Source organism: Notamacropus eugenii, chromosome 4 (assembly GCF_028372415.1).
Source record: "Notamacropus eugenii isolate mMacEug1 chromosome 4, mMacEug1.pri_v2, whole genome shotgun sequence".
Lineage (NCBI taxonomy): Eukaryota > Metazoa > Chordata > Mammalia > Diprotodontia > Macropodidae > Notamacropus > Notamacropus eugenii.
In genome coordinates, this window is record NC_092875.1 from 301,196,677 (window position 1) to 301,209,816 (window position 13,140).

Genomic DNA, 13,140 nt, shown 5'->3' on the forward strand with positions numbered 1-13,140 from the left:
TAGTTTTGCTAATATATAACTGCATAATACCTGCTAATTATTCTTTTATTGCTTCCAGTTTTGTTTAATTTCACTTTCCTCATTTGGTATTTTATTGATTTTTTTTTTGCCCTTTTTTAAATGAGATTAGCTAAGGGTTTGTCAATTTTATTATTCTTTTTGAAGAATCAGCCTTTAGTTTTCTTTATTTTTTTTTGTTTCTGATTTCTCTATTACTCCTTTATGTTTTAGTATATCCACTGTCATGCTTTAGATTGGTTTATTTGTGGCTTTCTAATTTTTTTGTCAATGCATATTCAGTTCATTGTTTCTCTCTTTTTTCTACTTTGTTAATTTATATTTGTAGGGATATGGATTTTCCTCTGAGCTTTAGCTATGTCCCAGAAATCTTGATATATTTTTTTCATAATCATTTTCTCTCACAGAGTTATTGTTTCTGTGATTTGTTCTTTGATTCACTCATTATTTAGAATTTCATTGCTAAGTCTCCATTTGCATCTGTATAATTTTGTTTTTTGTCCCAGAACCAATGACTACTTTTATTGTGCTATGTGATCTATAAAGGATGTATTAACTATCTTTCCTTTTTACATTTGTTTGCAATATCTCTGTGCCATGATACATGGTCAATTTTTGTAAAAGTTTCAGGTAGTACTGAGAAATATGTATATTCTTTTGAATTCTCATTTTAGAAGACACCATAAATCTTTTAACTCTAGTTTCTCCAGCAATTTGTTCAGTTCCAGTGTTTTGCTTTTATCTTTCTGCTAGATTTATCCAAATTTGAAAGAGAAATTCTGAGGTTTCCTGTCACTATTGTGTTATTGCTTATATCTTCTTGTAGCTCATTTGATGTTTTCAAAGTGCATAAGATTATTACTGATATTGATTTGTTTTCTATGGGTCCTTTCAGGGCAGTTTCCTTTGTTGATCCCTTTTTATTTGTGAATATTTGTTTATGCTTTGTCGTTTTCTTAGTTAATCTGTCACTCATTTTACTGAATTGTTTAATCCATTCATATTTAAAGCTGCAAGAGTCAGGTTTCTACTTTCCTCCATTTGTCGATAATGCTGGGGGGGTTTTTCAAGTTGTATTTTCCCCCACTTCTGCTGTAAATAGAATGCTGTGTGGCTCCAATTATTTTATCTTAACCTTTTTAAGGTGATCCTATTAACCCTATTTAAGATCCTCTCTTCTCCCCAGATTTCCCCTTCCCTTGTAGTATTCCTCCTCCTTTGGGGTTTGCTTATTAGTTTTTCTTTTTCTTTTCTGCTTTCCTCCTTTTTTTCCCCTCTCATTTAGTTAAGTGGATTCCCTCTTCCTCTCTTCTCTTTCAAGTAGGCCTGTTCTTTAGTTTATTTTAGAAAGAGTTTCTCTTCTCACTTTCTTCATCATCCATCCTATCCACTCTAGACTCTCATTCCCTGGTTCATGTTGCATGCATTTTCAGATGAGGTTTACTTAACTATTTTGTCGTGATACAAGATACACAAGTATTGTGATACTCACTCATTAAGAGTAATCTCATTATGTAAATTTTATGAGAAAACAATCAATTACATTTTTTCAATTAAATTAAAGATCAATTAAACTTTTTTTTACGTGCACCAAAATGAAGAAGAATTGGTGGAACCTGACCTCTTTATGAAATCAGGTCTACTATCAGGAAAATGAAAGGTTTTTTAAAAGGCAGTATGATCAGATGAAATTCAACAGCCATTTCCTCTGCCATTTACTCTGAGACCTTAAATTGTGAAATAGATAAGTATTGTCTTTAAGACATATCTGTCATATACCTTTTTATATCTCTCATCTCAGGCAATAAGTACTCTCATACTTATAGGAGTAAGTATTCATGGAGTGGTAAGAGGGAGAAAATGTGCAGATTCCCCATTCATCAATAGGTGATAAACCACTTCAAGTCCATTCTTTATCTCATTGTCAAGCCCAGAATAAGACATTCCATCTCCATGAATTTTCACTTACTGACCCCCAGGCCTAAAATGTTCTCCCTCCTGATCTCCACCTCCAGACTTGCCTGGTTTTCTTCAAGTCTCAGCTAAAATCCTAGCTTCCCCAAGAAATCTTTCCTGCTCCCCTCTCAATTAGCCTTAATAATTAACTAATTAATTAATAATTACCATTTCCCTCTGAGATTATCTCCAGTTTAGTTTGTATAGATCTTGTTTGTACTTAGTTGTTTGCAAATTAGATCCTTAAAAACAGGAAGTGCTCTTGACCTTCTTTGTGTCCCCAGCACAGCACCAGTATGCAGTAGGGTGCTTAATAATTGCCTGTTTTGTTAACCTAAGAACTTGGAGGACTTGTGTTTGAATATGAACTCAACCACTTAAAAAGTGTGTCCTTGGGTAAAAGCACTTCTCTCAGACTCAGTTTACTCATTTGTAAAGTGAAGGTGTGTGTGGAGGGGGAGGGGGCAGGGAAGGGGGAAGATTGGTTGGGCTTGATGACCTCTGTGAGCCCTTCCAACTTTAAATCTATGATCCAATGTAGTTAATGGGCACTACTTAGATTTGCATTTTAATGTGGACTTTTGGAAAGAACCCCTTAAACTACAAGAGTAATTTAGTGCTAAGAATTCCTTCTATATACATTTATCTAAATGCTGGCCCTGACCAAAGATTTTAAAGTGCTGATCTCATCAAAGGTTTGACCCTGAGGTACTTACAATTAAAGTGAGTGTTTCATTAATTATTATAAGTAATAAAAATTAAAATATTCCAGCCCCACACTCCACTCTCAAAATCAACTGTATGATGGATATCTTTGGGAAGTAGACTAAAAACATCTATAGCCCCAGCCTCTTCTCATAGGAAGCCACAGTACATGCATAACTTTAGCTTTTTGGAAATTCTGGTGATCATACTTCAAAATCTGGGAAATCCCTACAGAGATGTGGGGGCTAGGGTAAATCATATTGGATATCCTCTTCCCAAATTTTGTAAGCCAGTAAAGTCAAATCAAAGGTAGCTTTGAAGAGGAAAAAGAAGACGTAAAAGGACATCATGTAGCCTTTATGGGGAATTTGGGAGATGCAGCTGACTCCTAGATTTATCCATCTGCTTCTAGTCTCTTCGATGAGATCCAGACTGGCATCACTAGCTCTCAGACATTTCCAGTTGAGCTCCCTAATAAATCTTAAATTTAACATGTCTAAAACTGAATTATGCAAACCCCCCTCTAAAAAAAAACCCTCTCTTCTTCCCTCCATTCCTCCTGTTGATGGCACTGTCACCTTTCTGGTCACCTAGGCCTTCAATCTTGTCATTATCTTCCACTCTCCTCTCTTCTCTCTGGGAGTTGGTTTCCTCATTTGTAAAGTGAAGTGGAGGGTAGTTGGGGGAGGCGGGGAGAGGGAGAATTGGTTGGGCATGATGACTTCTATGAGCCTTTCCAATTCTAAATCGACGACCCACCCAGTATAATCAATACCACTCACTACAACCACCCTAGCCCAGGCTTTCACCAATCTTCACCTGGACTGCTGGACATGCCTTCAAATTGCCCTCCCTGACTCAAGTGTCTCCCCCTCCATAGCCTCTACAAAGCTGCCAAATTGACATGAAGTACGGGTCTTTCACCACCTTGCTCAAGCAGCTTCAATGTCTCCCTTTGCTTCTAAAATAAAGTACAAACTCTATTTCTTTTAAAAACCTTCTCAATCTAGTTCTAACCTTCTTGTCAAGATGCATTTCCTATTACTTCCCTTCATATACTCTACCTTCTGGCCAAGCTGGTTTATTTTCTATTGCTTAAACAGAGTGTTCTAGATCCACTCTATGTTCCTTTTCAAAGCTGTTCATGCCTGGAATGCACCCCATCCTCATTCTGCCTCTTAGAATCTTTAGTTTCTTTCAAGGTTCAGCTCATTTTCCTACACAAGAGGCTGTTCTGATCTCTATAAATGCAAAAATCCTCCCACCCCACCCCCCACTGAAAGTCTGCATTGTATACATTTTGTGTGTATTCATGTCATGTTGTTTTACCCCACCTTCCATATAAGAATGGGGACTCTTTGACTTCATATCCCAAGCACTGTACCTGGAATTCGAGTTTTGTTCTGGTAAATGAAGATAATTATTAGCTGATGTACATAAACCTCAGCTGTTTTTAGTCTGTTTATGGTCACTTTGCTTACTCCCAAATACTACCTTAAGGTACTAGCAGTCCAGGGATTCATCCAAGCCTCCCTGAAATAATTCACCTTGCCCTATGAAAAGTTCTGCTCTGATATTAAGAGTTAGAAAAATCCATAGTGGTAACTATAATAATAGGATCTCAGGAACTCAGAATACAAAAGGATCTCAAAGGTCCTTTAGACCAATCCGTACTGGAAACATGAATCCCTCTACAACATCCCCTACAGGTAGGTTTCCACACTCAGTTCCTCTAGTGACAGACAAATCACTACCTGAAATAAATGCATTTCATTTTGGGGTGGCTCTGTTTGCTTAAATATTCTCTTTCTTGCAGTGCTGGATAACTTCCCTATAACTTAAATTCACTGACATAGGTTCTGCCCTGGGGACCATGCAAATAAGTAATTCTTTTTCTGTAATAATCTTTCAAATATTTGAGGACTGCACTAATAGGACACAAAATAAATCCATAAAAGTATTGCTTTGTATAAAACACTATATACATATATATATGAATATGACAAAATTTAGGAGAAAATAATAGAAAAAAAGTAGTCCTATTCAAACTAGCATTAATCAATGCATAAAATATCTAGGAGAAAAATCTAACTATCAGGGTTTGTTTAAGACTTATACAATTATAAAACACCTTTTAAAAATAAAGGATGACAAATAATTGGGAAATCCTCCCCTCTCAAAGCTAAAAAAATAAGTCCTTAGTTTCTGCTTTAACATAGTTTTTTGAACACATTTAAAGATGAGTCTCTATTGGTTCAAGCAAAAAAAATATAAGTATTATTTAGCATTTTCTATTACTAGAATTACTAGAATTAGAATTTAACATGTGTTAACTATGTGTTAACTACGTATTAACTATTCAACCCTATCTGGAGACTCACACATGTTGAATAGTGATTGCAAATTTTTAAATAAGTACTAGAAAAAAGACAATAACCTAAAGAATTATTCATTTTGATCAAATTGGACTCATAATGGGCATGCAAGAATGGTTCAACATTGAGAAAACAACAAAGCAAAACATCCCAAACCAAATGATTATATCAATAGATGTAGAAAGAACTTTCTCCAAAGTATACATAGGAAAAATTCTACAAAACAGGCTTAAACCTAAAAATTACATACACCTAAAACTATAATTATATGAAAAAAGAAATAATAAAATAGGAAGTTCCACTCAAAAGGCATAAACTATTTGTGACTCAATACACTAAGGCACACTCTACCTATATACACTTACTAACCATTCTTTAAAAAAATAAAGAATGACAAAAAAATTGAAGGATAATAGGTATTGTCAGTAAAGTAGTAGGATACAAAGTAAATCCATAAAAGTAAACAGTATTTCTATACAGTATACATAATACATATAGATGAGCATCACAAAATATATGAGAAAATAATAGAAAAGGTAGTCCTATTCAAAATAACATAAATCAAGGCAAAAAATATCTAGGAATAGATCTATCAGGGTATGCTCAAGACAGATAAATACTTAGACAAATATATTTGCAAAGAACCCTTTAAAAATAAAGGATGACAAACAGTTGGAAGAATACTTATTGTTCATAGTTGGATCATGCCAATACAATAAAAATGACAATAGTACTTAAATCAATCCATAAATGAACTTACTGCTATACCAACCAAATTACCAAGGGGATAGTTTATAGAGCAAAGACAAAAATATAATGAAAAATTTTGAAATAAAAAAGGCTAAAAAAATCTTAAGGAAAGTTAAGAAAATAATGCACATGTTACAAATAAGCTTACCAGAAAAAATGAAAATACAATTATCAGTTCATCCCCACCTTAAACATGTACTTGGGCAGTTATTCTTCCAATGTCCTGATGACTCAGTTTCTCTTGTAGAGAGCTTTGGGACCTCACCAGCTCCCACAAAGGTGAGACATTTATTTAAGACTCAAAACTCTTTATTATAATAAAGAAAGGTCAAGGAGTATGAGAACTATGCTTTAGTATTTCAGAGATCATTGGAGACCTTGGAGAGAATGACCAGTGCAGTGATGGGACCAAGGGACAAAATATAAAAATTTGAGGAGCATATAGATGAAAGGAAAAGCATCCTATGAATGCTTTACTCATCAGCAAATATAGCCTACTTGTTCTAGAAGCTTACCTAGGAAGTCCCAAGCCAGAAGCTGTACAAATTAAACCATAGATTTAATACAATCTTTACATTAAGCATGAATCTCTACAGTCTCCAATGAGTCACCCCATTTTTATTTAAAACATCGTGATAGGGATGTTCTAAGAAAGACCGTAAAAAGAATCTTACTGCTTTTGCCCCAGGTAGAGAATTCCTCTGCTTCACCTTTTAGACACTCAGGGCTTTAATATTCTTTCTGTGATCTAAATTAACTAGAAGATTTTGTGGTCAATCCATTTACTCTGAGATATAATTGAGACATAAAGTGGGATTTTATGTGTTCTCTCTCAAAGGGATGTTTTCATTTTAAAAAGATTCACCAGCCTTAAGCTTCTGCTAGGGAGTGCCTTTTCAAATCCCAGAAATTTACTTCAGGTGGGAGTGGGTTCCCAGGATTAACTGGTTCCATACTGAGGTTGAATGACTGTTAGAGATGGTGTAAAGCAAATTCCAGTTCAGGCATATGTTGGACCAAGTGATCTCTGAGGTCCCTTCTAACTCTGAGTTTTTGTGGTTCTCCATTTTTTTGCACTTCAGGTATTAGTCAGCTAGATGGAGGAGGTGTTTATTTTATCAGCTGGTCTTTCTGCAGTCCCCTGAAGTCAGCTTTCCACTGCAATGACGAAAGCTTCTAATATTTTCCATTGTAAGAAATATTAGCTTTCGATTTTTAGGAACATCTTTTTTTTTATATTAAAATAGCTTTTTTTGTAATTATTTTGTTAATCTCTGTAAATTGTCTCTTAGGTAGTTTAATTAGCTTAGCACTAAACCTATGCATTCATTTAGATAGTGTCGTCATTTTAAAAAACTCCTATTGGCATGAGCCAGCTACTGACCCTAACAGTTTCCTCCAGTTACCGAAATCACTGTTCATTTAAAGAGGCTTTTGTAATTGGTTCTATATAGGTTTTGAGCATAAGTTGGTTAATAAGTTGATTCTCAAGAATTTTATGCATTTGGAGGGGTTTTTTTGAATCAGACTTTCCTTTTTATTATTTCTTCCTAGATTTTGCTCAGATTGCAACCTGAGGGGGAAAGCCAATTTAATCCAGTGACAGGTGGCTCCATATGAAGCCTCATCAAAGCAAATCCGATGTAGAATGAGAGACCTCCACTCATCTCCCCATCAAATCCTTGGTAACCAAGGACCCTGCAATCCTGCCAACAGCTGATGGAAATGGGAAAGGGACTTTCTGCCTTTAGTCATCTCACATCAGTAAAGGTTGGAGCAAAACTATCCCCACAGGTTTTCTCCCCTGCGCCCCCGTCCCTTACTGTAGGTGTCTGGGGATACATCCAGTTAACTTGGAAGAATTAGCTGCTCCTGCTGCAGTTTACAGAGAGCAAAGGCTCATCGATGCAAACAATCAATTCCTAACTCCACCCACCTACTTGACAAAGGGGCTAGCTACCCCCACCGGTTCCAGCCCCCCTCCTCTCTTCCCCTGCCCTCTCCTCTGCGGCTCTAAGCTTCTCGAATGTTCAGTTGGGAGGGAAGTGGTGCAGACCTCTGGGCTGCCAAATGCTAGGGACACCAGCAGGGGAAACTCCCATCACTTGCGGCTTGTCAGGCTGCAAAAAGGCCCCACCCTGCGTCTGCAGGTCCCCCTCTATCAGGAGAAGCACGTCCCATTCTGCTTAGGGCAGCTCTCCAGGTTGCTCTCTCTCTCTTCTGTTCCCCGCCTCTTTGCGGCTCTGCAGTTACCAGCGGCAGACTTACGCCTGGCTGTTGCAGGATGGATTTCGCTACCGTGAGTGGCTTGGGGACGGTTTTTTCTGGTTTTTTTTTCTTTTTCTTTGTTTTTGTTTTTATTGTTTTAGTTGTTGGAGGTGGGGATAGGATTTGGGATAGGGTGGGGGGGTGGTAAATGGAAGATTTGGAGTGGGGGGGATGAGGAATGGAACTAAGTAAGGATTTGGGGGCTTTGAGGGACATAGGAGGGCATTTGGACCTTTTCTTTATAAATACATTTGGAATCTGATGCATGTTTTGTGCATCTGTCGAAAAGGTCTGAAAAGAACGCTTAATTCCAATATCCAAGTGGAGGGAAAACCCATAACGTTAATAAAGATCGGGGTACGAGAGAGGGAGCCCTGGACCAGCCAAACTCCAGTCTGATGGAGCTATCCATCCATCGGGAATGCCAGGGGAGAGCTAGGGAGGAAAAACGCTTCTTTACAGAGAGAAATCTTTCTCTGCCATTGCCCTTTCTTCTCCAGTCCTGCAGCTTTATTTTTAAGGGGGTATAAATTGGGGGTAAACCACGTCGGAGAGCGCAGGCTCTCCAGGGGAGAGCGCTCCCGGGGGACTGGAGAGGTTTAGTCTCCCCCCTGTGGCTGGCAGCTGAGTGTGGTGATCCATGCCGAGGAATGGAGTGAGGAGGGGGGAGGTGGCGGGGGGAGATGACTTCATGCACAGCCCGAGCTGGGTGAGTGGAGCAGCTGCCGCAGCTGGAGCGCGGGAGGAGGGGAAGGAGGGAGAAGGGGGGCGCGGTGACAGTGAGGTTGGGGAAGAGGAGGTTCGGGCAAAGGTGGGGGAAGCGCTAGGACGCTGAGCAGATTCCCCACCCTACCCCACCCAACCCCCCAGTCCCCGCTGGAGCTGGGGTGTGACTTGCTGCAGCAGGTCTCTGGGAGCCGCGGGAGGAGGAAAATGCATTGAGTAGGTCTTGGGGAAGGTAAGCGAGCTGGGGGCGGGGGGTGGGGGAGAGATTGCGGCTGCATGGTGCTGCAGCTGCTGCAGCCGCTGCCGCCGCTGCCGCCGCTGGGCTCTGGATTAATAGGAAGGTGGTGTGCCAGAGGGGCGGCTGCGGTTTACACCAAGGGGGTACCCTGCACTGCGGAAATCGAGGCAGGAGCAAGGACTGGCTGAGATCGGGGTGGCATTTACTTATTTTTTTATTCAGTTATTTATTTATTTTGCAAAGGGTTGATCTGAGAGCTGTAGGCCAGGCATTAAAATTATTTTTTTTTTTTTAACGGAAAAACAAAATCAGTAACGTTTTCTCTGCCTTTGGAGAAGGGAGGGTCTAGGGCTTTAAATCCTTGGAGGCTTTCTTCTGCCTGCGTTCTCCCGCCCCCCGCGATATGCGGTATCTGTAGAGCAGCAGGTTTCTCGAGCTGAGTGTTGCATTCCCAGCTGGGAAAAGCCATCTGAACTCTCTCCTCTTCCCCCGCCCCTCTCTCTTCTACCCTAGATAAGCAGGTATCTACTCTGTATCTATTTTCCAAAGCAAATCTCCCTCCATGGACCCTTTAAGAAGATTTCCTATTTGAAGAATATACTGCGCCCAATGCCTTTGCAACGTGCGTCCCATTTTTCCGTGTGATTGTTTTTGACTAAAGTATATCAATCAACAAGTATTTATTAAGCGCCTGCTGTAGATATACGTCTGTCTCCTCCACGTTAGTAATTTCTTTTGATTAGACTTTGTCGGGGTGGTGGTAACCCGGCATCTTTTCTTTCTCTGCAGCCTCTGGGCTCCTTTAGTCTCCTGATTTTTTCCTTCTCTTTTTCTCCATCTAATTGTTTCAGGGACCTAGAAAGGGTATTGCAGTACGTGGTTAGTTGCAAGCTCTCTCTCCTATTGAAACAGACAACCTTGTGCAGCTGTTGTCTGCATGGCGCCTTCAGAGGCAGTGGTGAGGAAAACCCTGCTTTTTAGCCCACTACAAACATGGTTTTCCACAGTTCAGTTGTACTCACTGCAGCTGCCAGGAGGATTCAATTGAGTGGGGGTATTATATATGCAGTGTTACCAAGATATTTGGTCCCCTGGGTATAGACAGTGACTCAATCAGAATCTCACACTGTTCCTTTATTTCTCGACATCCCCTGCCCTCCCCCTCCCTCCCCATCTGTTAGCTTTATGGGAAACCTTTCCAGAGAAGCAACTGTGTCAACCCAGGATTCCCCTTTAAACTTCATTAAATGTGGTGCATAAAAAGCATTCAGGCTTCGTAGTTACAGTCTTTGTATGCCTTCAGTCCCTGTTTTCACTGCATTACCTTTTCTTTTGGGAGCTAGTCATGTGTTGTCTCTTTTGGAGCATTGCAATCTATGTTACTGCTTAGTACTTAAGGATGTCTCATCTTTAACCTGGAGATTCCTGTTATTTCTTTATAATTTTTACAGCCAGAATTGAAAGGTTGATACCCTACCCTATTTATTCCCTGCCTTCGTTGCCTCTCTGTGACAAACATTTGGTTAAAAATGCTACAAAATGGATAATATTGCTGTAACAAGATTTAGAAATATGCCATTTACCAGACAGTAAGATTTGTTTCATGCTAATGTTGACGTGGGAGTGGTATTCTGCTTGAACTAACTCTGTTATCTTTAAACTTGCAACAGTGGTACAATTTTATTTTAACAGAAAAAAAAAATAGAGAAAATAGAGCAAAATTATTTTTTTCTCTTCACTAGATTCTTGATGCGTATTTCACTCTAAAACAAAAAGAAAAACCCCAAGCCCTTTGTGAAATCTAGTATATCTCATTTTGACCAGAAATGATACCTTGGAGAAACTCCCTCTTCCCTTTTTATATCTATTTGCAAATGAGAATTTAGAGAATCAAATTTGGATTTATAGATCCAAGAAGTGACAGCATTACCAGGTGAGCCGTTCTGAAGGATTTCCATATCTTGAAAATTTAAAGGATATTAATAGGGCTTTGGTGCAAATATTCTTTATAGTTCAAGTTGTAATCACTGCAGCTGCCAGAAGGATTGAATTGAGTGGGGGTATTATATATGCAGTGTTACCAAGATATTTGGTCCCCTGGGTATAGACAGTGACTCAATCAGAATCTCACACTGTTCCTTTATTTCTCGACATCCCCTGTCCTCCCTCTCCCCCCCCATCTGTTAGCTCATTGGGAATCAGTTCTTTTTAATGGACAAATAGAATCTAAGTAGCACTTGATCATACACATATGCATATTATTGCTTTGAGGATTTTGACCCCCAAAATGCTTAAAGAAATAAATGCATAACTAAAAATACAGATTAGAGAAGGCACTAGGAGCAAGCAATTCTTTGTTAGTCCTCTCTCCTACATTCCTAACAAAATTTACCTTGTGGTGGTATTTTCTGAGGACTTTTCTCAGGTGCTAAACTCTGACCTCCAGAATCTTCAGAAATTTAACCCACAGATTTGTGAAGTCTTTGGGTTTGTGTTTTGATCTTAACAGAATTTCTTGATATATATCTTAAATGTCAAGACTGTCTTTGAACAAAATAGTGCTGGGGTGAGGTGTGTATAGAAATTATAGAAATAACTTCCCAAAGAAAATGTGGCCCTTCAACAAGAAATAAATTTGTTTTGCTGGCATTGATAGCCACCAGCACTGGTGTAGTCATTTTACAGGTGTTTGGGGTGGGATGGAGAGAAAGAATAGCATTGTTGGTATCATGGAACCACTTGACAAGAAGTAAAAAAGAAAACCTAATGTTGGTTTTGGAGTGAGCTTAATGTTTTTCTACATTTAATAGAATTCATCAATGCAGCTCTCTTAAGTATTAGTCCATTCCTGAGAAATGGGTCTGAATTCAGATAATGGAGACAAAAAAATTACTAGTTTAACCACTCTACTACTCTTGCAGTGATAAAATTTAATTTATTGTTAGACCTAATGGTGGTCTTAAAGAAATAGTGGTAGAGATAAAACAATGTTAGTAAAGGCTACAAAAGAATCAGCAGGCAGGTTGTTGAAATGGTATGAAGGTACATATGGTATGAAGTTTTTCAGTTATGTACCTAAACCTATGAGATCACAGATAATGATTAGAAAAAAGAAAATTACATTCATAATCTAGCTTAAAAAGCTATAAATGATGTCAAGAAATTAAAGAGCATAAGAATAAGAATCAAAATCAGATCATCCCTTAGTATCACCATTCATGCCTCTAAATGGTATTGAAATAAGCTGAGTTTATGAAGAGTGGAAAAGAAAATTTCAACTTGATGAACAAAAGGACTAGTAATTCATTTACTACTTATTCCAAATGTGAACTCTGCATTTTCCCCTCAAATTACCTTGAATTTTCTTATCTATGTACATGTTGTATTCTCCAGTAGAATGTAAGTTCCTTGAGGGCAGAGAATAGCTCATTTTTTCTTTGTGTCTCTAGTGTGTCCTCAGAGCCTTGTGCATCACAATTGCTTGACATATGTTATGAATATATGAATTTAAATTTGGTATGTATAAAATCTACAGGTGGATTTGTAACTGGTATTAATTTTCAATATCTACCTATATTTTCTTTCCTTTCAAAAAGATCTCATTTTAGGGGTGTGGCCTCCATTCAGACCAATATAGTTATGTCTTCAGCCACCACTGAGAATTGAGCATAGAAGAAACAACTGGAATTTCAACTGGAAAGATTCAGATTTGTTAAATGGAAGAAAGTCTCTGGTATCTTTACTCTTACTCCATTCTGTGCTACCAATCCAGTCATCTTTACCTTATTTTGAATTACTACAAAGGCCTGTATGCCAAAAATTTTGTATTTATGGTCATGTGTTAGTGACTGGGGCTGGAAACATGAAGGTGGGAGAAATCAAATTGAAGTTTCCATGAAGCTTTTCCTGCCAAGCTTACTATGGGCAATGTCTTACATCACATAGTAGCCACTTGATACTTATTGGTCTATAGTCTTTGTCACATTTTTTAGTACCTAATTATATATTATCTTGTATTGTTTGTTGCTAGTACCTGTGAGTTAGTCTCTCCTGGAATAGATTTTAAGCTTTTTGAGGTAAGGTGCATGTTTTATACCTATTTTT

General features: G+C 38.4%; 1 protein-coding gene across 4 annotated transcripts in view; it reads left to right on the forward strand.

Annotated features, from left to right (window-relative positions):
* Nucleotides 1-7,562: 7,562 nt before the first annotated feature.
* PKIA (cAMP-dependent protein kinase inhibitor alpha) overlaps nucleotides 7,563-13,140 on the forward strand; it is a 79,351-nt gene continuing 73,773 nt past the window's right edge. Inside the window, exon 1 of one of the 4 annotated variants that reach the window (XM_072604935.1) lies at nucleotides 7,563-8,103. In XM_072604935.1, coding sequence (XP_072461036.1) covers nucleotides 8,089-8,103 — 15 coding nt within the window. In that variant the 5' untranslated portion in view covers nucleotides 7,563-8,088. Of the gene's footprint in view, nucleotides 8,104-8,629; nucleotides 8,782-8,819; nucleotides 9,031-13,140 lie in introns of those variants that run through there. The other 3 variants (XM_072604934.1, XM_072604938.1, XM_072604937.1) reach the window with 3 other exon arrangements.